This window comes from Haliaeetus leucocephalus, unplaced genomic scaffold (genome assembly GCF_000737465.1).
Source record: "Haliaeetus leucocephalus isolate CR32 unplaced genomic scaffold, Haliaeetus_leucocephalus-4.0 Scaffold150, whole genome shotgun sequence".
Taxonomy (NCBI): Eukaryota; Metazoa; Chordata; class Aves; order Accipitriformes; family Accipitridae; genus Haliaeetus; species Haliaeetus leucocephalus.
In genome coordinates this window covers 798,666-824,673 of record NW_010972586.1, presented here as the reverse complement: position 1 = coordinate 824,673, position 26,008 = coordinate 798,666, and the positions used below count along the sequence as shown (strand labels likewise).

At 38.3% G+C, this 26,008-nt stretch overlaps 1 protein-coding gene across 1 annotated transcript in view; it reads right to left on the bottom strand.

Annotated features, from left to right (window-relative positions):
* Positions 1-26,008, bottom strand: part of ZNF608 (zinc finger protein 608) — an 81,213-nt gene that overhangs the window by 37,551 nt on the left and 17,654 nt on the right. The window contains exon 2 of the mRNA XM_010561682.1: positions 8,060-8,315. Coding sequence (XP_010559984.1) covers positions 8,060-8,315 — 256 coding nt within the window. The remainder of the gene's footprint in view (positions 1-8,059; positions 8,316-26,008) is intronic.

Below are 26,008 nucleotides of genomic sequence, written 5' to 3'. Positions count from 1 at the left end.
GGGGGGGGGAGTTATTTTCTTGAATTGATATTAATCTGTATCAGTGAAAACATACAGTCCAGCAACTAAGAGAACCTCTCATTCACCACTGGAGAAGACCAGCAATACTTAGGAGTGTAACAAAACTGGAAGACACAGCTTGTCCTAACTAGTTAATGTACAAGATTAGAGTGACTGTGAGAACATCTTTAAGTAAGTGGTTTAATCCCTGAACCACACCAGTTAAAGATACCATTTCAGTTGTGCTTTCATTCCTTACTCCAGTAGTATTTATTTAGTAAGAAAACACTTGCACGCATACACACTTTCTTCATTAGCAGTCATCTCTCCCCCCTGCTATCTACAAATCCAAACACCACATGTTGCAAGTATTTTGTACTGGAATGGTCTCATTTCTAAGCAATCTGCTGCTATTGAAATTTTGCTTTTGAGCAGTAAATGCTCAAAACTGTTGCTTTTCTTAAAGCAACTCTTTCAGTGTTCATAACCTCACTGCTTGAGCAGGCTCAGTTTCACATTTAAATAGCTCCAAGCAAATGTTTCCAATCTCAATTATCCTCCTTCCTTTTTCTATGCACCCTCCCTGCCCCCATATGCTTGTTTGTAAAAGGGATAATTTTCTATGTATGTACAAGCAGCGCAGGGAGTCTTCCTCTGTAGCAGTCTGGCAATATACAACTTTTTATGTAAGCACTGTCTGGAATTTGTTAGTTTTTTTCATTCTCTGCTTTGGGTTATAGCAAAAGAGTTGCACCCAGTCTTCTCACTGAGCTGTATAATGTGGCATTTGCCAGGTCCCTTTAGATAAGCTGGCCATTACTATACTGGCTAAATAAGACACTTTGGATATTTTTGTTCAGTTATTGCAACTGTACTGTGGCTATGCTCTGCTCAGCATAACATCTGTATCTGTAAGAGTGAAGCAACAAGACAAGCACTAGGCAGTACACAAATCACTGATCCCTCCATGCAACAGAGATAGATGTACAGCCTCTCTTAAGACTAGCACTAGTTAGACCCTGCCATGTGTAGTGTTTATGTTAAGGAGGAATACTATCATTTAAATGCCAAATTTAACATTTAATAGCATCTTTACACCAATTTCCTACGTGTTTTCCTTCCAGTGGTGGTCTGCAGTCTTCAAAAATCTTCTGAAGAAATGGTGCTGGGAAGGAATGGAAGAGGTGATGAACTAGCTCGACTTCCCTGCAGTAACATAGCCTGGAAATTAGCAGTGGTTCTGTTTTCACCTCATATTTTTCTTTTTCTGTTACTGATCTTCACTGATCTGTGATGCTTTCCATCACCTAGACAAACAGCTTTAAACTTAAATTACTGTTTAAATGAATGACTAATTGAGCATTTCTGGAAAAAGGAGTGCTTTGTAAAAGAATCAGAATTAAACTCAAGGACGTCAAAGTATCTCCCAGCTGACACAGAGCACTTCCAGAAGGGAACATCCATAACCTATTTTGCATTTCTCCTTCACTGTGGCGGTTTATACCGACATGATTTATCTACTGTTTGCTGTGAACACAGAGCCTGCAAAGGTTTGGTTATCATAGCCCAGCTGATTCATGGCAACTCATTAAAGCCACATCAACTCAACCATGTACACCTGGTTCATAAGAGCCACTCCCAATGGTCTAAAACCATTTTAAGGGGCTTCTGTGGATACAGGGGGGGGCTCTAAAATTACTGTTTGCTTCATTTATTTTAAATGAAAACAGTATCAAATAGACTACAAGAAGTTGTCTAGTTGGGAAATTGAAGGTTGTGTGTGACAGTGTCTTACGAGGAGCAGCTGAGGGAACTGGGGTTGTTTAGCCTGGAGAAAAAGAGGCTGAGGGGAGACCTTATTGCTCTCTACAACTACCTGAAGGGGGGTTGTAATGAGGTGGGCACTGGTCTCTTCTATCAAGTAACTAGTGATAGGATGAGAGGAAATGGCCTCAAGTTGCACCAGGGGAGCTTTAGATTGGATATTAGGAAAAATTTCTTCAGTAAAAGGGTTGTCAAGCACAGGAACAGGCTGCCCAGGGAAGTGGTGGAGTCACCATCCCCCTGGAGGTGTTTAAAAGTTGTGTAGATGTGGCGCTGAGCGACATGGTTTAGCGGTGGACTTGGCAGTGTTACGTTAACGGTTGGATCAATGATCTTAAAAGTCTTTTCCAACCTAAATGATTCTATGATTCAGTCAAAAACAGTTCCCTTTTTGGTTCTTTCAGCACAAAGATTTTGTGTTATAGCAATAAAATGTATCAAAATTAAATTACTGCCATACTGGCTTTGACCAAGCAGTCCATCTAGCCCACTCCTTCCCCCTAACACTGGCCAGCACCATTTGTTTCAAACAAATGCACAAGAAACACTGCAGAAGGCAGTTACAGGACAGTGTCAGAACTTATGTCCCTGAACAAGTGCATACACTGATACAGTCCAGCAAACTGTTGAGATCGTCAAAAAGGCCCCTCATACCCAACAAACCTCAGTGTACCTACCGCTAAATCCCTCTAACAGTCTGAATCCTGTAACCTTAAACTCTTAAAACTTTTCTCAGATAGTCTGTGTACATCCCAAATTACAATCTCCCAAACTCTTTTTGTAAAGTAGGTAGAGCTTCCATAAACCACAAACATTTCTATGCAAGCCCGTGGCTCCCCACTGTGAGATACAGCCCATTTCTCTTGTGCTACAAGTTTCTGAGTAACGCATACTAGGTGTCAGACTTAAAGTGCCTTAGATAATGAGACAGTTGAGGTCTGTAAAGAATCACCTATCTCAGGGTTCCTTAAATCCATTGATTTACTGGGTCTGATATCACAGTCAGTGGAGGTCTATAAAGAATCACCTATCTCAGGCTTCCTTAAATCCATTGATTTACTGGGTCTGATATCACAGACAGTAGTAGAAAGAGGAAAAATTAAACATAACATCTCAAAACATAAACAGGTGTACAGGCTTTTTCTGAACAGATGACATTTTAATACCAGCTGACATTCATACTGGTCGGCAGATAACTCACACAACAGTAGAAAATAGCTGGATTTTAAGTGTTCTGTTATTGTAGCTAGCAAAAAACCCCTATCTCCTCCACAAACCGCTTCTCTGTAACATGGACATCACAAAGCCTGATTTTTGAGCAATGGATATCTTTATGCTTCTCTCCTATAAAAACATCCACTGTCTTTCAGTTCTGAACTGAATATGGTGGTTAACATTAACAAACCACTGCTTCCTGTATCAGCAAGTCAATGGTCTATATCACACAGAAAGGACAGAATATAAATGCAGCCAGTCTGGAAGCTTACCTGGTTTTTACAACTGTATCACTCGGCTTAATAAAGGATATTACCTCTCTCTATAGACCTTGCCTGAGCTCAAGACAACAGTGTGATTCAATCATGTTGATCTAATTTCTATGAATTATTGTAACGTTCTTTGATAAAACAGATTTTTCTTAAATCTCTAATTTCTGTATTTGTTTACTTACATATTTGACACGGCTTTCAACATTACAAGTTTCATTGTTTCACCATGCCTTTGTATTTGTGAAAGTAGGAAAATCCGGTTGTTAAACCACAAAAATTGCTAAGGGGAATTGGAGGCAGTCAGACTACTTCTCATTCTATTCCTATAGACACATACACACCCTTACTTATACACACAGGTACAAACACATATATAACCAAAGACATTTAAAACAGACTGTTCTTTTAAAATAGTCTTTGCAAAACTAACATCACATAGTAAAGCAGGGAGGAATCCACATCAGCTCTGTGCAACAGCTAAGTTTTCAAAACAACATCTATGCATATTAGTTGCAAACATGGCAGGCTGGGAAACCCACACACAACCAAGAGCCTCTTTGTCATCTAAGTGTTCTCCTTTCTATTGAAAATTTCTGCAAAATAGTGTCAGAACTGATGCTAGAACAAATTTGAAATACCCTGGAGATGATCCCATCAGATTGCTGAGATCCAGCAGATTCCTATTTCTTATCTTTGACAACCAGTCTCAAGTTACAAAAATCAACAAGTTAACCCTGATAACAGGACACTTTAAAAAATACAACTCATTTCCCCATTATTTGTTACTGAACAACAACAGGCCAAACTGCACAAAGAGGAAGAATGTCAGTGCAGCACTGCAAGAACTCCAACACTGCATGTAGAACAGGTTGTTCTGCACACAAAGGCAGCAAGGTGATGGATGGCTGTCTCCTACACAGTTTTCAAACAAGACATCATCAGAACTAGTGCTTCCCACATCTAAAGGCAGACTCTACTACTGATGCAGAACCAAAACCAGGATATGACCCAGGGCAACTGCGTGTGAGAAACTGAACAAAGAAGCAAGCTCTAAGCAGTTTAGAAAGTTGGTTGGTGGTTTCCCTTTTTTCTGGGTCATTTTTATTTCCTCGAGGCAGTAAGAAACAATTACTGCTCTCTTCAAAACTGTTTTCCCAGAAGATAATTACACAATTTACCAAGTACCTGATTCTACATAAACCTTATTTCTGAGTATAGAAATACAGACTTTTAGCAGCTGTTCCCCAGAGTATCAGAGGAACCAAACAAAAAAATACACTCCAATAACACTACCAAGCTGCTTTTTGTGAAGGACTTTAACTGTTAGTGGAGGGTAGCTTCTGGTGTCAAATACCCGCATCAGCTGCCAGCTTACAGGTTGACCTGCCCATAACCATTTCTCATTCCACTACTACAGGGTAGTGTCAACTAGTTCCTTCAATATTCTGTTCTACAGCTGTTACCACCACTTTGGACACATTATCAAGTCATATCCAAACAAGGTCATTATGCAGATGAAAATGCCTACAGCATACATATGTAGAAATTAAACACTACACAACTTAGTAGCGTCTGAGACCCAGGTGGTAACCAGCAGTCTCAGTCAATTATACTAGTAACCAGCTATGGTTAGTTACAATGCCCTGTAATAAAATGTGACAGACTTCAGATGCCAGCTTCCCTCTACATGGCTTAAAACTGAAACACTCTGGGAAAAACGGTCTGATTCATTAAATCTGCTGATCAAGTCAACTGAATAGATTGGTGTGGAATAAATGAAAAGAGCTGTAGTAAAACCACTGTCTTTAATCTGCCACAGTTTTGTCTGAAATGCAGTGCTGCTTTTTTTCCTCTCCTTTGAGGTAATTATCTTAAAAATATGACTAATAAAACCAATCATCATCTTTTTTCTGACCTTGAAGAACAAATGCAACAGAAGGTGACAACTTGTGTAGCATTCCTAAAACTGGTTATTTCAGATACCAAAAACCTTCAAAATATGGATGTATACGCCTTCTCCTCTATAAAGCATGTATTATATTTAATAATGAGTTCTACATAACCTATCTGATTTCATCTTTCTCTACTCACTCTACTATTCTTACTATAATAACGTGATCACCACATCCTTTCTGTATTTGCATTCCCACAGCTAGTTGCTGCAGCATATGAACGCTGCTCGGCAGCACATTTGGTTCATAGTTCCCATATGCCATAGAGTATGCAGACATCCTACAAGCCTATTCTAATCACCTCACAACTCATCTTACAGAATGGCTAAATCAGATACAAAATAATTCAAATATCTCAAAACACAAGCCAAAGTCAGAAATTTTCATACCTTAGCTTCTTAGAATTGTTTTATGTTAAAAAGTTATCGGATATATAGACAGCCAGATAGATGTCAGTTTGCATGTGTGTTTTTATTATGTTTTGGAAAGCAGTGAAGGGAATGAGTATGAATGAAACATATGGGCATCACAAAAGAAATCTGTAATTCAGTTGGTCATTATGAACATCAAGATGGTTTTAGATGTCACCAATTACAAAGCCTTCAGTTAGAGTATTGTGGATTTACACCAATTTAGGAAAGGTCATGTTCTGGCCTAATTAAAGTCAAAATCATAACTGGATAAAATGAGTATCTGATAATCTTCCTTCTGTTAAAGATAAATAGAAGGCCCATCTGCACCCTGTTTTCTAAAATTTGGCAGAAATGGCTTCATGCAAGCTGCTATATAGCTGCTTTCATGAACATGTCAGAAAACTTGAAAACAGCTAAATATATACATATATGTGTGCCCCAAACATCAAAACTTAATTAAAATGCAAAAATTATCATTAGGAACTCATTTTTCATAATACAGTGTTGATGGTGAACACTGGGAAAACCAGAGTAAAATTTATGTTATTTTCTTCAGTCAGCAGGGTCTGAAACTGTAAAACACAAAGAGCACAGCACAAACCATACAATATGAAATCATCTCAATTATCTTCAGTCTCTTAATCTACATTCTAGCTGTATTTCTAGAGTATATTAGAATCCCATTTTATCTATTATTGTAGTCACTCATAGCTGTAGTGTTGCCAAACAGTATTTCTAAAGCTGTGAAAACAGGCATATTCAAAACCATTTCACTCAAACATGCCATCATTGAACGCTGAGGTGTTTCAGAAAACTGTTCTAGAAAAATTGGGAACAGATTGAGGGAGTTAATTTCTATTAACTAAGAAGAGTTTTTAAACCAGTAGAGTGCTGAGAAACTGGTAAATGGAATGTCATCCTGACCAGAATGCACTTTTTTTAATACTTCATTTCTGGTGCCAAACCTTTAACAAGGCAGGCTTCTTAAATTCAGTGGGGGTCAGAAGTTTAGTTTATTCAGCAAGAATAACACTATTAACAGCTACTGCTCCTTCATGTCAACACAGTTAACGCCCACACATTCCAACTGGTTAATACAGGCCAGTTAAGGAAGATTGGAGCTGCTAAGGTCAGTCATCTCTGCAGGGATATTTTAAAACAGAATTTATACTGTGCTTTAAAAACAATCTAAAAGGATCAATCTACCTTATGAATCTGCTGTAGACATACAGAGAGAGAGATGGATGGATGAAAGCATATAAAGGCAAGTAAATCTGACTCTCTCTATTGATTTTTGAGAGGACAGTGTAGAGCACTTTGGTGAGGCCTTATATATCACTGCAAAGGACCAAGTGCCGTTGTGCGTATGTCCAAAGGATGTCAGGATTTATCATGGAGCAATGCACTGCTGTATTCTTTCATTATATCCTTTTGTAAATAATCTTCGTTTCACTGTTGAGGAGGTAGATCACTAAAAATTAAATAATCCTCAAAACAAACATAAGAACAATCACAGGAAGACTCTCAAGCAGCTATAACTGGAGAAATCCACTATTATTACACCAAAAATTGCAGAAGTTCAGTGTACACATGCAGTATTTTTAGCATTAACAGGAGAAAGCTGTTATTTTAATAATGAGCTTTTGAAAACCAAAATGGAAAAATCTGCATATCACAGCATAATCCTCTTCCTACTTTCTTTGTTCTAAATCATAGCAAATCAACATTTAGTATTCCCCAAAGCTCTCCAGCACTCCTACTTGGCCAAATGCCTTCAAAGGATATTAAAGAAATCACTCTGGTTTAGATAGCACTTCTTCACCAGATGGAACACTTCTCTTCCAGCAAGAATACTTTCCTCTTAAAGCATGTTTCAAATAACCAAAATGCAAACAATAATCACATTAAATTGAATTTCTGAGGGGTCTCTGGGGCTTCTATTGTTACATAATGCTGGCATTTTTGATCATAGTATCTGAATTCCAAAATATTCAGCTTTCTAAGTCTTCATCTAAACTATTCATATATCCACTTCCATCATATATACCCCCCTCACGATGTATATTTAAGTAGCACATTTATGCTATTCTATCAGTTATTTCTTCATATGCTTTTCTCAATATAGCAATAGGAAACAATTCTGTTGTTAACTGGGGTTACATGGTAGGTCATTTGGAAAATACAGTTGCTTAAATCATAAAAAACCTGTCATTTGTTTTTAAAAGAAAAACTCTCTAGCTGAGCTATAAAGCTGTGACTGCCATTGTACATAATGGTGTCCCAACAGGCTAGCAAGCCCTTAGTTAGCACCCAGGCAGATACAGCAGTTTCCTCCTCATTAACATACTCACAGACAAACCAACCTAATGAAAAAACAATTTACCTTCTTCAGTTTCATGCCACACAATTCCTTCCAAGTTCACGCTGGTCCCAGGCTCACAGGGTCCAAGGCATTCAGGTTCTGTTACTACTCCAACCTCGCAAGTATTTACACCCACTGAACGAGTCCGTACCAAAAGCTGCTCGACTGGTGCTGCAATATTGGATGAAGATGGGGAAAAGTAGGAAGGCAGAATCTGAGGTGTGATACTGCTGGAAATCGGAGGTGGAGGTGCAGGCACTGTAAACAGGGGATCAACCTGAAAACAACAGACAAACTTACTATAATGGTGCTGTGAGATTAAAAAAAAAAAAAAAAAAAAAGATTAAAAAAAAAAAGCCCACTTTGCTGAGACTGCATTTGTGTATGCAGGGATCTGGTGTATCACGGGTAATTTCAGTCTTATGAGTTTCATTTTTTTACATCAGCCCAAATGCTGCACATGAAAAAATTAAGTACAAAAATACCTATCATGCTAAAACAAGGCAAATTGCTAAGTTTCCACAAGACTATTCCTGTTGTCATAGACTGCTAATAAGAAATAACAGTAAATTTTAAAAACAAGGAATAAGGCCACTTTTTTCTTGGTGCTGACAGAGACTGATTTGTGGATGGAAATTAATTTTGCAAACTGGGAAATTAATTTTCTATTTAAAGGAAAACATTTATAAAGACAGTACAAAGACATATAAATGCCATTTTTTCATGTGCATCGGAGAGAAATTAGCACTTGCAACAATTCTAATATCCATATGGCATCAAATATAATCTCTTGTCATCCATTAATTTAAAATACATTAGGATCACCCACCTAACAGCTTACGGGTAACATCAACATCTTTCTACTTGAAATAACCGATGAGGACTCCTACTAGAATCTATTCAAACTATCTAATTTCTCAGGGTTTCCAAAATGCATATTTGGAAGAATACAACTCACCACACAATCAGTCTCTACAGAGACAATTCACACAGAGCCAATATCTATATATGAACTGAAGAAGTTATCTTTCCCCTATGAATTCCAACATACCCAGTAGCAGATTTTCTGTATACAGATTTGGCCTGAGGGTTCTCAGTATTTTACTGTGGCCGTAAGGTCCTTTGTCACATAAAAGATAGCTAAATGAGGATATGAGTGTGCCCACTCAAACAGTTCAACCACCTAAAATCCATGTTTACTTGGCCCACTGGATTGTAGATATCACACCAAGAAATCATTCTTCAATCCAATGATTTTTTAAAAATGGCTGCTTTCTAGCTTCTTTCAAATAGATGATCAAACATCTTTAAGTCTATGCTGTTTTTAATTTTGGACCCCGTAAGAAGACTCAACAGAAAAAACCATAATGACTCACTGTATGTTGTCATCTAGGTTTCATTCAAATGTATCTTAATGTAGATCAATGGTAACTGCTTTCTTTAAAGCCAAGTTGGCAAATGGGGATACAAAGATAAGAAAGGACTAAAGCATATTATCCTTGTATTTATATATCCTTTGTATCACAGATCAGCTCACTTCATCACATGGCCACTTTTCATAATGAGAAAATACAATGGAAAACTAAAATTAAAAAGAACTTTTTAAAAATTTTAACAATTGTTACAATTGGCCTTTGTAACTAGTCTTTTGCTTTCAGCATCATTCATACATAAAAACTGAGAGCCAACACTTTTAATTGTGCACACAAGCCTTAAGTGTGCTAAATACTTAACAAAAAGGTTTTGTACCATCTTTGTATGACCAGCCTGGATTCTGGTCTCAGTTACACTACAAGTAGGGAGGAGAGAGGAGGGACCTATAACCATATTCTTCTCCAAACGCTTCCTCATTTTTGGGAGATTCTTTTTATTTAGACTAAAATAATCTTCAGGTTAGAGATACAACAAAGTATTAAAAAAAAATCAAAGCAAAACGTGAATACTAAAAGCATCCATTAGGAGTAAAAACCTGTTAATACCAGCAAAACTCTACTGAGTAAAGCAGAGTTCCTGCGGCATAAAAACAACGCAGTCAAGCAGTGCTAGCTTTACTCTTCTCTTTATGCCATCCCAACTGCGGTGTTAAAGCACAGGCAAGAATGCTTCGCAGAGCAGACTTGAAGGCACACAGGCAAGTCAAGTATCAACTGACCCCCAACAGCAGCCGTTACTTGCATTATCTCACAGTAAGCATATCATAAAACCATAACTGTGTATGCCTAGTACAGGGGGATGCTGATTCTATGCTGTACAGATTCTGGCTGTCTGATGCCAAGTGGAGGCGAACAGTGGGATGGCACAGAGCCCTGGTCCCCAGCACTGGCTGCGTAATGGGGGCTCTGTCAAGGAAACGGGGTCAGTGTGTGCCCCAGGCGTAATTTAGAGAAGTTCTTAACATACCTTACTTCAAGTCAGAAAAGAACCAGGATCAGTAACTAGCAGGTAAATGAACCCTACTGCTTAAGAAAGGCTAAGCCACATTTCCTTTTAAAGCCAAGAAATACTGATGGATGGCCTGTTTGATAGTTTACACAGTGTTTTGTAAAACGGTGCAAAACCTCCTCCACATGCAACATCGTTCTTCCAAGAAACATACTCATCAGAAAGCCAGAGAAAAAAGAAAATGTTTGCTATTACCATACTGAACTAGCCAATGTTTTAAACCAATATAGACTAAAATTGCAGATGTGTCTTCCATTTTCCAAGTATTATAAACAGTGAGGGGGATCTAAAGAAAGCATGGATCTGACAGTGAACCCTACTGAGTTCTTTGTTACAAATACTTTTACTCAGTTCTGGTTTATTTAGACCTGCTAATAAATGTTCATGTTTTCTCCTAGAAACACTCACGCAGGCCAAGGCCAAAAGGTAGCTATTGCAGTAAAGGGGTTGTTGCTCTGAATTAAAACACAAAGCCTTTGGTCAAGAATTAAGTAGACACATACTGTCCCTGAAGTTCATGTTCATTGCACAAATATGACCATACTCATAAGAAAAAGATATGTTAACTTAAATATTGCTCCAGTTTTCCATGTTTTAAAATTATCCCATCTTGTTTGACAATCGTAACGTCAGCACAGCAAAGTGGTGGTTCTCAGCAATCATTGTGGTGACACAATTGTTTTCATGAATTCTCCAAAAGGCACTGATGTAAGCTATTAGAGGCAAAGAGAGAGGCAGGAAGGCCGCCATCTCCAGTGGAAAAAAGGCACATAAGACTAACATCTGGTGGTGGCAGTCTGTCAAACTGAGGAAAGTTAATGTCAAGAACAGATGCTCTGCAGTTTCTCACTGTTATTTTTGCATGATTATTCCCAGGTGTTGGCACATACTGAGCAGTAGCCTTGCTGTTTATCACACGAGAGATTCCAATATGAGAATGAAAATCTAAATCTGAGGAAGGTTATTTACAGAGATGCTCTCTTTATACACATAATCAAAGGGCTCCAAAAAAGACAGAAGTATTCAAGCAATATTTTCTTCATCCACCTAATTCCAAGAGCTTTTGAGAGCTGATTAGTGACAAAGGCTACAAAGCTGGAGTGTTATTCATGGCAGCTTTCCACTGCCAAGTGTTTGATTATATCAGAGCCCTATGGCTCTTAGTAGCAGAGAGCTCACAGAAAATGAAGAATGCCTGCCAAGCAATGCAGTCAGTGCTCCGTGGAGCGCTTCTCTATCTGAACATGACAGAAAAAAAATATTTTGGTGACTGCATAACATTAGTCAGTATGAGGAAGAGGGTATGGAAGAGAGAGGACCTATCATCCTACCTGGAAATAGGCAAGACTTTCTAATAAGCAGGGTTCTCCTTCAGTTACTCAGCCATTTTGCATGCTGGAATTAAGTTCTACTCATCAAAACTCATCTTCCTGATGCAGTGTAAACTTCTAAAATTGTGACTGAAAATCAACATTTTGTGCCTTTTGTACACAATTTCCCAACAACCAGGAGAGATTTCAGTGGGTAGTGCTGAGCTCACAGAAGAAGGTACACTGATTTGAGGGGACTTCCCAATCAGAGAGTGCGTGACATCATACTATTGCAATCAGCTGTATCATATTCCCATTCCTACAAGAATAGGGGAATTTTAAGTCTTTACAGGACAGAGTATCTCATGTACTCTTGTGGAAAACTCACCTGAATGAAAGAAGAGCTAGATACCAGGAACACCTATGGCCCTATTTGACATGGTACTAATTGGACAGAAGCAGATTTACAGTAGTATTCAAAATAAAAATACTTTTCACAGAGATTCAAACAGATAACTTTTGATCCTATTATCAAGTGGAAGTATTCTATATGTATGTATTTCATTCATTTCAACTTTGAAAACTTTCAGAGGGTGTGTATCTTAAGTGTGATATGTTTCTGTCATAAATCACAAAATGCAAACTAGAAAATAGCTGCCATGCAGCCAGGCCACGTGATGTGACCCGAAGTGTGCTATCACATGCGTAAGTATGAATGTATGTGTAGTTCAACCTCATTAATCAAGGTGTATCTTTGAAGATATATCTCAATGATTACATAGTCTACCAATCTAAGACCAAATGGGGTCATACACTACTGCAGCATCACCCACCAGGTGATTCTGAAATGTACATGCCAAAAGCCATTTTATCCATTTACCAATATACAGCCAGGAGAAAGACAGAGGAGCAGGTTTAACTCTCAGGATAAGCCCTGCCAAGAAAGCACTGCTTTTTAAATTGAGGAAAAAAATCTACTGTAAGCATTCTCAGTGGGAACATCTGCACTAGTAGGAAGAATGTGGAAAAAAGATCTGAATCCTCTTATGGGGTATACCTAAAAAACAAAGCCTGACCCTTTGCAAAACTACATCCTTCCTTAAAAAAGACACTAACATGAAGACTGAAAGGAATAAGAAACCTCCAACCTTGAAAACGACATTGACAAGTTATGAATTAATACTTCACAGAATCACAATGTGTGAAATGAAAAACAGGAAATAAAGGACTTCAGTCCTATATGGAAGTTTTGCTTTCTCCAAATTGCTTTCTCTAGATTTTAATGTGAAAGGGAGATTACCTTGCTTTCACATGAAGTATGCTTGCCCCTACCTTAACTTTCTAAAGCAACAGTGACCCCAGAAGACCTTGTTCTAATCTCATTCACAGCATGATAAATCAGAAGTAATTCTAATGAAATCAATGAAACTGCTTTGGATGAAAACACAGGTGGGAGAATGTGACATGGAAAAAAAATGTTTCTGTGCTCAGAAGCGTGTTTGCATTTCTAGACATCTCACTGATCTTTAAATCTCTTCTTGCTACAAACCTTGCCCCACAAAGATTTACACATCTAAAAACTAAAGCTATTCCTTCATATTCTACCATGTAACAGAGATTAGCCCTATGAAGAATCTCCATTTCATCTAAAAAATATCAATTTAATATCAACTCAATATTTCTTGCATCTAAATTCGCATAAGAGGCCGCTCAGAAGTGTTTTGACACCATACTTAACAGAACTGATGTTTTGTTTTCTTAAATAAACTAGTATTAATTTTGAGATGAGAAGGATTTAGTTGTATCTTTGAAATACTGGTCATTACCCAAAGATAATTTTATTTATTAAACCCCACACTTATTATCCAATAAAAGCATTTTTGGCAAACAAACATTCTACATCAAATTGTTGGAAGAAAAGGTCGGTGCCATGAAGGACATGCTTAGAAAATAGGAAAGAAATACTACAAGACATGGATATAGAAAAGAATTTTGGTCACAGGACAGACATATCTACTACAAGCCTTACATTTAAAATACAAGAAAGCCAGAGGTACTACGAAGTTACTTATTATGGTCAACTCAGTTGAGAATCATAAGATCTTGAATATAAAAGAAGGATGAAGGAGATTCAGACTGTCTAATTTTCATCCAAATTTTAGACTTAAAAACCTATGGTTGTGAATAATTAAAAAAATACACTTATGCTTTATATATATTCTTGTATGGACAAGAAACCTGCCATGTTATTGTGTTGAACTGACTAACACAAGTAGCATCTACTTGGAGATTCCAAGTATTTCCTACTCTTAAAATGAACTTCTCCATTTCAATCAACTAAGTAGTTGGAGAGAAAGGGGGGAAAAAAACGCAAGCAAAAAGACACATTAACAGAAACTGACACCTTTTTTTTCCCCAGTAAATCAGCAAACCACTCACATCTGGAATAATTTGAATATTCTGAATATTTGTTATTAAGCAAAAAAAACCACTTAAAACTCTTACTATGCTACTAATCTTTTACTACAAGGAACAAGGAAAAAATTCTCCCTTCTATTCAAGATCTTCTGTGCCACTCCTATCAGCTGCTGAACTAGCACACACAGTTCTGCAAACTCACCATCTTTCAACAGTGACATGTTCTTTCCACATGCAGAACTCCCGATCTCCTCAGACATTACGTGACTGTATCTACAGCACCTCCACAGACTTGATAATGTTAATTTTTTTTAGGACAGCATTAACATACAACAAAGACCATGATGAAAACTCAAAACTTTAAGTAGGGTCTAATGCAGAAACAATGGTGCTAAACAACAGGCAAGAATAATTCCTTGTCCTCTCTTATATCGTCTATTCTAGCTCAGATGCTTGGGATTTCCCAAAGTCATTCACCCGTTTTACTGTGGGAAAGATTAGCATTTGACAGCTGCCAGTGATATCCTTCTGCCAAAGGCTGCATCTGTGAAAACTGTATGTCAACTCTAACGTTTGGCAGAGTCCTGGGAGGATGCCCAGACCACCACCTGCAAATTTCTAGTAAAGACATTTCTCCTCTTTCAGCCCAAGATCGTATTCATTGAGATAATTTTGTCCATACATCTCTGGAACACCTTTCTCCATTGAAACTTGATTTATGCTGGTCAGGTCTTCAGTCTGCACTTCCAACTTTTCTTCAGTCAGCCTGGGTGCTTTGCTAAGCTCCAATACAGAATAAACAAGCACTGAAATTCGCTCAAGATACCCATCATGTCTAGAGAGATACGCTGTATTCCACAGTCAAGAAAGGAATTTCTCTGAACTGTTTGAATTTAGACAGAATGTGCATATGATGATCTTCACTATCAGATGTTGTCATGTGACTGAATACAGTAAAAAACAAGGCACAGCCATTTGCTGATAAGGGTTAGGTACTGCTTTATTGAGTTCTGTGACCCTTTAGAAGCTTTTAAAGAAAAAAGTTTTTCATTTTAAAGATGACAATCATCTCTTTTTCTTCCCAAGTTTCTGCTACACTCAACTTGTCAGGGTTCTGAGCCTGAAAAAAAATAAGGTATGTGCTTATGGAAATCTCACAGCATTATTAACAGATGGTACCTGAAGTTGCCAATGTTTATTTCTAACAAGTGTGAGACTTTGAATGAAGCTATGCTTGCTCTGTGACATATCAAGACACCAACTGACCAAGGAAAATTTTCTCACTCTTAATTGTATATAGGAAGACAATGGATAATTTAATTGCACCATGACTGAATGCATTTAACTGTTACATTTCAAGTTTTCATTCTCAATGTCCAAGCAAATCATGCCAGAACCCTATGACCCCACAGCAGAAGTTCTCCATTACCAAAAGATGGTTTCAGTTAGTCAATGATGTGACTGCCGCCTGGTGGAATAGCTGCCTTTTCAGCCATTCTGGAGTGCAGGGACATAGAGAATCAATATAACCTTGTGAGTTTTTCCAGGATACCAATGTATTTTTTTCCAGGAATTCCAATGTATAATCCAGTGGCAAACAAGACTCAGAAGAGAAATGGCTTCTTTGCACCTCTTTGACTTTCTGCATGTTAATGGCCTATCACTGGGTTTTTGTTGCCTTTTACCCATTTGCCAGCTACTCTACTTTGCGAGTGCAAAGTTGCATACATTATGATTCATGCTCTCGCTTCCTCAACTCAATGCACTTTTGTTGAGAAAAATCAACTAAATGATTAATTTCTCATCCAAAAACTTGTCAAAGAACCTCTATAATCCTCAGAAACAGAATCGAGCTTCCTTGATAGTCTATGTATACAAAAAACTTTTAGTTGCCTAACTAGATTCTTATGGATAACATTTTCAGCATGTTCTGAAAATTCATCATTTGACTTCATGGCCCTATATTTATCAGTGTGTACAGACCCCAAAATTTTTAATTTAGCTAGCCTTAGGCTTCTTAGGCAAGACAGGTGGATCTTTGGTTAATATAGTCCTGTATTAGTGCCCTAGGTCTCCCACCTGGGCTTTTCAATAGGGTGTAGGATCCCGTATCAGTTAGTTTTTCTCTGTATTTCTTAGACCAACTTCATGGTATTAGCTACAAACACTAGCAAGTGTATGACACTATGTGCTAATTTTATTTAAAGAAGACAGTGTTACTACTTTTAAGAATGGGACATACACATTCATGATTATCTACTAAGTCACTAAAGGAAACACTTCTAATATGACCTTTCAGCTTTCCCTTTCACTGTGATAGTTCAACTGAAAAGAGCTGAAGCATTACTATTACTATTTAGCTATCCTTGCAACTACCTGCTGTTGAATATCTATAGTTAATAACAAAAATAAAATCTTTATTCTCAAATGCAGTTTGAGGTATTTACCCTATCTTAGGGAAAGCCAATTTATTATAAGTATTTTTTTTCTCTCAACTGGTGTACATCTATATGCTGGTGTAAATCCAGAGTAGTTCCACTGAAGCGTAACTATGGGCAGAATTTGGACTGTAGTGTTTGTTTTACCAGCGAGAACAGTAATTAGCATTTCAAATAATTTTTCAAAAGCTCTAAAAAAATTTCTGAAAATAACACATGTACAGTGAAGATTTTTAAGAGGAAAATAATCATTGTGAGGAGGAAACCCACTCCCTCCAAATTGTTTTGGTTTGTGGGGTGGTTTTTTTTCTCTTTCTAAACTGAACATGGTACTGATGCAAAGTGTCCGATAATCCTTAACAATGAGACTGAAGGATCAAGCTTACGGTATGAAGGCAAATACAAGAACTGGAGTCAGCAGGGAAGACCTTTCTAAATTTACTTACCTACTTGCCTTAGCTCTGAGGCCATTCAGTTTTGGCAGAGAGGAGAAACCCAGGTTTAGTGTTCTCTTAATTCTCTTTCATGAGAGCATCAACACTACCAGCACCAAATCATCTGATTACAGGCTACTGAACAGAGCACCAAATCTTGTCCTTTCTGCGAGTTAGAAGCAGGTCACCCTGAGATCTCTGTTCTTATGTCCCTACCTCAGAGACATTTTTCCCTATTCATTTTGCCTTAGTACGTTGGGATCCTCACTAGCATGCTCTCTAAGCACCCAAACAACGACAAAAGTTTACATTTGCAGACTTTCAGTAAGGGCTTATCATTCCTGTCTTGCTGAGAAAGAATGGATGCATGCAAAGGACCCAATTTCACCCAGAAAATCCCAGACACCATTGTTGAAAGACCTTGTGTTTCAGTATGTCAATCTAACCTTTAACTTCCTTCTTTCTTACACTGTCTCATAGACTATTTTTATAGTGTAACAGTGTGATCAACACCTGCTGTAAATGAATCTCCCTTTCTGTTCAAATAAAGCAAAACAAATCAGTAGTCCAAGTATTCCACTCTTCATGTGTTACATTCTGCAGTTACTTGTACCTTCTATTCTCTGCTCTGCCCTAATTGTACATATCTTTCTATTCTGTCTACTGCATGATGAGCTTATAACAAAAAAACAAAATGAAACATTTTTGTATGCTTGGTAGAAATTCAAATATTTTGCTCAACTGAAGTAAAAAATAAACCTAATCTAAGCCTTCATGAAATCATGAAATGACTCTGGCAGTTCTATCAAACTACACAGACGTGTACAGATCCTCTGAAGACATGAAACTGCAGTTTATCAAGTGTGATTTATAAGCAACACTGATTTAGCTGGGAGATAACACTGCTGTCTAATCATTAGTAGTCAGACAACAGCCATGTGAACACATCAATTATGGGCCACTGCCAAAAGCCCTTGAGATCCCAGAGATTAACAGCCAATCCTCTGTTTTACAAGCTCACATCAAAAAGAATATTAATAAGAGGAGGGGCAATCTGAAAGCTTGTCAGAGTAATTCACACACTCAACCAAGGCATTTTTCCCTTTGCTCTGCCTTGAACTGGTCCATGAAAAAAGCTGGCATCAGCTACAAAGCACAAAGCTGCCAATTTCTCAGAAAATGTTTTTCATTAACATATGGGAAGTTGTGAAAGGCTGCAAAAGCTCTATTTGGTGGATAAAGGCAACAACTCCTATGTGTTCCTTTCCTGAATCATACAGTCTCAATCATTATTCAGATATTTGGAAATTAACATCCACGCACAGAAGTGTTTGATGGCTTTTCTCTCCCTCAAAACCAGAGCTGTTTACTATTATAAACAAATTAGCCAGCCTTCAAGGCATCCATTTACTCTGTCTCACTAATGACTTAGAAAAACTTAAGTAGAAATACTACCAACTCATCTTCAGGTTCTTTTCGGTCTTCAAATGTGGGGAAAAAAATCCCACAATTGTGTCTTATTGAATTCTATGCAGGGTGGCTGACTAGAGGCTTGCTCTTGTTTCCATTGATTTATATGTAAGAAGACAAGAATATACCTCCAAAGGGAGCAGTTATTCCTCTGTACAAATGTAAACATGCCTATTAAGATGGACCTCAAACAACCTGTTGCTGTCATTTTAAATGCAGCAATATTAACTGGATAGCCTTTGAGCTTGGTCCAATCACTGTCCAGTCATCCATTACCCTGTCTGGACTCTACTCAGGGGTCTAAAAGTAGAGAGATGTCTTACAGCATGGCTGTAAAGAACTTGCATCCAATCCTACCAATACCATATTTAAGGGCATGCAATCTGAAAGAGAGAATTTTGTTTGTGGGGACTTTCCAGAGCTACCCTTATATAAACTGTCTCAGATACTACCAGCAATTAACCTCAGCAAGGGGACAAGTAGCAGGAACCTTTTAGACTGTCTCTGCTGCCCTGAGCCAGTAATGTGAAAATTACACCTTTAGCTCCAGAATACATATTTTGTCAGATGAGCCAGTTTTAAAAGTTTCCACTTTGCTGTGGTCTTCCAGACACTCATTCCCTTCACTTTTTTTTACCTGGTATAATATATTACACGTACATATCGTACTGAAGGATGGCATATTATTGGTCAAACTGACCCAGCTGAGAGGGTCATGATCACACATGGAAGGACACACAGGCAGGAAGCATTTCAAGCAGCAGATTCATATTGTAGAACTGCCCCTTTAGGAAACAGCTGGAGCAAAGAGATGTCAGTCCCAGATTGTTTGCTCAGGTAACCATGGCAATGTTAGCTTCCACAGCTTTACTGCTTCAGGGACACCTGTAACGGCAATTTTAACTAAGGCTACAGTCTTGTATCAGTCCTTGTGTTCCTACAGCTGAACATGTGGACAACTCACATCTGGCCCCCCAAAATATCCCACAACTTGTCTCACACTTTTGGTGGGATTCATCTTGACATGCCAGTTAGTTACCCAGGGTCCATGGGAAAGTGTGACAGTGACAGCTCCGTTTGAAATAATTTTCTGCAGAGTTGGAGTACAGGTTAAGCGTACGCTTTGCACCGAAGGGGACAGACGACTCTCACACAATCATTCTGCCAGCACAGCCACAGAGATGGCAACTGCTGGCAGAGACATGCAACATCTTAAACTCACACTGATGCTTGATGGCTTAATACTGTGTGTGAGAGTCCTTTGCTCACTTAGGTTTGCACTTCATTTTCCCATAGCGAAAGCAATGCCTGGAACACACCAGGTCCTTAAAGATCTATCACTTGCAGCTTAACAGCTGACATAATTTTAGCAATACTTTTTATCTTATCCTAGACATGTTTTGGGAATAGATCCACTGTTATAAAAGAAAATATTCTCTCTGATACATGTCCAAAAAAGGATGTGTTTCTCCTACGTGTCTAAAAAAACCACCATGCTATGAGAGCCACCCTAAAAAATCTCAAGTTTTCACTTTCAGTGTGTTCTCTCTTTCTGTCATTCTATAAGGACTAGTGATTTTGCGATTCAATTGCTTAAAAGCTAACCTGAGAAACATTTATCAGGCAGATGTCTTCCAAAGCAGTAACTTCATCAGCACATCATAAAACAACAAAGTGATTCAACCATTGTGCAGCAAAAAAGAAACTTGGATTGAAAAGAAGTTAAATTTATTAAGAGGCCATGCGACAGGAGGTTCAGCTGGCTGGGACATGAAATCTATCTTCCAAACATTCTCTAACATTGTTTTTAAATTTGAATGAACTACGACAAACTAACACCAAATGTTGGACTTCGTGTGCCAAGTGACATGAGTTACATTTTACAGGAGTCGCCTCCCCTAGCAAATTAAGAAGTGAGGCTGTTTATCTATTTTTAGATTGTATTCAAAACAGGGTCAAGATTTTCTAAATTTCTAACTTAAAAGACATCATTTTCAGAAAGCACTGAGCAGTCTGTCTACAAAAATCTGGGACTCTTCAGATGTCTCATACCAGCCAATTAGAGCTCTCTTAATCATAATGGAAAATTTTGATTTAAAAGCATAAACAACTAACATAGCCCCTGGATCAATAGGATCATATTAGAAAAGTGGAGACTAACTGGCTCTAATTACTCTTAGGTTACCTCTTACTATGCCTCCTAACTCACTACCAATAATGCAGGACAAAACAGCAAGTGAAAAGAAACCCCTTCATAAAGTGGAGGGCAGAACTTAAATCAATTAACTTATTTTTGGTGGCGATCCTGTACAAATGCTCTGCAGGTTCTACATGGCACAGTTCTTAAGTAAGTGTCAAAATTATATAGATATGAGTGCTGTAAAACAGGGAATGCATTAGAATATAGTAATTGGATGATAGCCCTAACACAGAGCTCCCGATGATTTGATACACAGCAACAGAATCTTTATTCCAAGCAACATCAGTTACTATTTAAATTCACTATTAGAAAGATTTTCAGCACTAAGTGTGTCAGGCTCTAAACACTTATTTGCTTTAAGACAGCGTTAATGACTTAGCTAATCACACAATTTTATAGTTCTATAGTGTACTGTGCTGTAAAAATTAAACCAGTGTTTATTACACCTCTGCTACCTTTCCTTCTTATTGGACTAACTCTTAAATGGGTTAAAGCAAATACTGTACTACAATAAAACATAAAAAGTACACTAGTTGACAACAGTTCTCAATATGCAACACTATTTTAGTTCAAAGCCTACTCGCAAAGTTGTTCAAAACACTACTCTCAGATACGGAAATCAATGGCACTTTGCTGTGGTCCACTTTTTCAAATTTGAGGGAGCTACTTCATCTGAAAATGTAGAAAATAGTATCAATACTAAATTACATTAAAGGGATACTGACATTAAAAATGAAGCTACCTCACTTGTATTATTACTAGCATTTTAGGTAACTGAAAAAGGAAGAAGTTAAATTTTCTTGTCATTGTTTTTGTTTGCTTCTGGAATTTCACTCCCTTTGGACACTAAAACCAACCTAGTCAGTTTTCCTTTTTGCATCTGAAATACAAAAGGTGAAATACAACTCAGTTTGTATTTTTGCAAAATTACATGGTTTTGCAAAGTGTCTTTGATGTCAACAAAGTTTATGTGACAGGCACTGATACTGTACTGTTAAAACTGCATTGAGAACAAAGCTTCCTTTATCACTGGAGAATCAATATGACTAATGGCCAAACAGAAAAGACTGGATCAAAGATACCTGAAGATGCACTACTTGTGTGCTGTGGATAGGGAAAGAAGAAAAGACACCCACCCCCCACCCCCATCCCCCACCCCCCAAAAACATTGGAGGTACAGAGACAGAGTTGGTGGATCTTCGAATATAAGCAAAGAACATACACATTCTTACACTGGAACCTACCTGTTCTATAAAGGAAAAAAATGGCAAAAAGAATCAGATAAACACAAGCTTCTTTGACCTCAACAGGCATGATATAGAAAATTCTTCCTTCTTACACAGCAAAGACACAGGTATTTAAGCTACCCTGGACTGTATTAGCTTGAGTATCTACCGAAGACTGACCACTTGCTGTCAATACTGTTTATAATTAAAATAGAATCACCATGTGTTTTATTAAAATCAGTGTCACGGCACTTGAATCCTGAGTAGTATTTGTTTACTGCTCCACAAAAAGAACACAGTATCTGTTGTTCTGCCCCCAAACAAGTGAATATTATTTCACATTCCCAAATCATGCTGAAGAGTCTGATGATAACGTAGGAATGGATACAGTCAGTGCTTATGGCATAGTACGGCTGATTTCCATGCTGTAATGCAAACAATTTGCTTTGTGGTTCTAAAACCTAGGAATGTTGAGATCACAGATGCATTTCTTTTGGTCTGAATTTAGGCTCTAAAAGCCACTTTTGATGGAGCTATTCAGTATGGAAATATGTTGGCAATTTTCAATAACTCTATGATCTCGCCATCTCAATTTCACTGACTATAAAATGGAGATAGCTTTTTTCCTTCCCCCCCTTCCTTCCCTCTGGGTATTGTGAAGCTTATGGCCAGACTGTGTACTATATTTAATTAGAACTTAAAACCCAGAACTGATGCCAGATTTTCAAAATAGCTCACAAATCAAAACAAGAGGCCAGATGTTCAAAAGAACAAAGCACACTGGGTGCATGGGTTTCCCTCAGATTCTCATAATAGCAAAAGTAGGTGCTAGACTGTTCAAAAATCTTACCATAGTTGTAGGTGTTAACCACATTAAAAATCTGCCCTTCAGAAAGGAACTTGTACTGCCTCCAAGAGCTTTGAGATCCTTGGAAGAAGAATGAAATAACCATGCATTGAAATATTTAGACCTAAATCCTCTTTTCATTTACGTAAAAGGAATCTGGAATTTACTCTTCAATCTGTTTGGGGGCAAGGAAGAGACTGTTTCTTGGCTCACTTTTTCCTTAGTATCACACAGAAAGCTTTCTGCTTTTTTTGCATGTGTTTGTTCTAAGCAAAATGAAGAAAGACGACTAAAACTGGAGTAGGATAGGATGCCAGTGGATAACTCTAACAAATTAAGCTATGTTTCCTTCTCCCACACACAAGCCTTCAGCTTAGTCCAATACATCACACGAGCACAAGGGAAGAGGATGTATTGGCTTTTTCTGCTACACTCACATTTGCATGAAAAGGAGCAGTCAAACGAAAATTAAGCACTTAAACAGCTTAAAAAAAGCACTGGTTCAGAATACTGTACTTCAATAAAACATTCATTGTTATTCAATGCTTGGCAAATGACATTGCCATCACATACTAGTAGGAGAACCGTGAAGAATAAATGCTATCTGAAAAAGAGGCTTGTACTTATGCAGCGCTAATGACCATCTAAAAGAGCGATTCTGCATGGTTACATCCTCTTTGAGATTCACAGCTGCAGCTTCACAAGAGCAGCCATACATCATAATCTGCAGCCATTTTAGGCTACCCTTGTGCTTTGGAGAGCAATATGGGCAGTAAGGAACTGCTAATCTGTAAAGTTACAATCAAAAACAAGTTTATTCAGCGGCGATGACTGAGGAGGAGGAGGTATTCGAATTTTAATACTGACAACACCTTTGACTGTAACAGCAGAGACATACGGGGAAGAAATCTCCACATTTAGTTTCATTAGAGCGAAAACGTACTCATTATTAGACTTTGATTTCTAACTCGGTATAACAGTGGCACAGAGTAGCACAGAAGCTATTCTTTTAAAAGGTCAGATGTATTTTAAGATTATAACACTCACGTTTTAATTAACATGAGGAATCTGCTTATTGAACAACGTGCTGATCCTATAAACATCATTAAGTAACTGATATACAGGGACTTTTCAGGAAGTTAACAGCTTGGGAACAAACATTATTTCACCGTACTTCAAAACTGTTTGATAACCAAAGGCAACATTAATATCTACTAAATTAGTCACAGATTTTGTAGGCAAACCAAGGATAGCCTCCACTTTCTAGATGCACAAGATTTACAGCCACACCCATCACACCAAGATATTTTCTCCAATTATGCACACTTCTTCAAGCTTAGTTGTATGGAAGTAACTATACGTGCCTGCATAGTACATATCTGTGGTTTACTAATACAAGTCTTTGGATCTTTAATTAGGTTAGACAAAGTAAAACAGTCTGGAAACTCTTTTGTCATTACTGTGCTCGTTTGCCTCATACATTAAATATCTTTGCCTCTTTCTACAACTACCTAAAGCACATTGCCCAGGCCAGGTCATTCAAGCTAGCCCTCCACTGCCCTGTGAATGGCATCAGTCATCATCATGATAACTCCCACGATATCTGTATGTACGAATTTGGAAAAGGAAGCTCCAGAAGAGAGAAATGGGGCTGGTGCCAGTTTAAGCCGTCTTGAGTTCAACCAGAGGTTAACTGTAACCAGGAAGGATGGTGCTTTTCTTTCAGCCCCCAAGTACTGTAACAGCCAATACACATCTCTTGGGATTCTTAGGCTCCTCTTGCTGAGATGAAAGTAGCCTGAAATCCAAATTACTACAAGCACAAGTATCTATATGGGAATGCTGGAGTACTTAAGAAAAACTAACCCTTTGATAATTAGTCACTGCCATAGGCTTCTCTGCACTGTGAAAACACATCTAAGAGGAACGAGTTCTTAAAAAACGTTCATTGATTTATATTGGTTACTGAGAAGCTGCATTTCAGCATTAAACGCAGCACTCGCAATATCTGGCTAGGGCCACAGAAGGACAACGAAGCCAAGATTCATGAGTCACAACCTCAAGCGGGCAACACAGAGACTCAGTGAAGAGACTGCCCTTTCTTCACCGAGGGCTTACACTCTCATGCTTCCTCTTCCTTTCCAAACAGGTGCTTTTTTATTTCCTCATCATGGAATAGCTTATAGAAAGCTGGTTAATATGCATTAAATGCAGAACAACAGCATGCCATTTCTACAGTCACATCGCTACCTGGCTCCCTGAAGAGCACAGATTTCCACATAAGCACAGAATCTATGAAATTACATCACTTGCACAAGTACGGTTACCTGTTTCCATAGGTTACCATTAACTATTTCAGCGGGTGCACTGGCCAATCAATGGATGAATGGAAGATGCCCCAAAGGTTGTTTAGCACTCAAGAGTGCCATAAAGACAAGGCTGTTCCTGTCTTGCACCAGCTCCAAAAAACGTGTTTTCCAGTCTGGCGGCAAGCGTGGAAACAGGGGGGAAAAAAACCCAAAAATCCCTCCTCATGACCAGAAGACAGATGTTGCTCAACCTCCCCCCTGCCACCCCCCAGGAGCTTCCCCTGAATAACTGCAGGGTGAACTTTCATCTTATCTAAGTAAGCTTCATTCATATGAAGTGACTCAGATCTGGCTCCTACCCTTATGCCTGAAAACCCTGTCCTTCCTGCTATCTGTGATATTCTCTGCCTGAAAACCCTGTCCTTCTCACTGGCTGTGATATTTTTCCTAGCTACCTCCAGAGCACCTGGCCACCAGACAGCCAGACGAGAAGTTTCCAGTGTTGCTGAAGAAGAGGGCTAGATGGAGACTTCCAAGACAGAACAGCAAAGGAGACAGGATTTCAGCAATCGGGTTTCTACAGGCGCCATCCCTTCAGGTTAATGAAAGCTTTTTAAAAAGGAAAGCCCTGACAGAGTTGTTCCAGATAACACAGGTTACCCTGGAGACTTCTATACATTTTTGTGGTTTCACGACACATTTTCCTATTAATTTGGAAATACTCTTCTCTCCTCGGTAACCAGTTGATAAGTCCACAGAAACAACAGGGGAAACTGACAGAGTGCACCAGGGAACCAGAGATTTGACTACATACACAATCTGTCAAATGAACAGGAGGGTCTTGAGGAAAATTTTCTCCCTATGTTCCACCTTTTC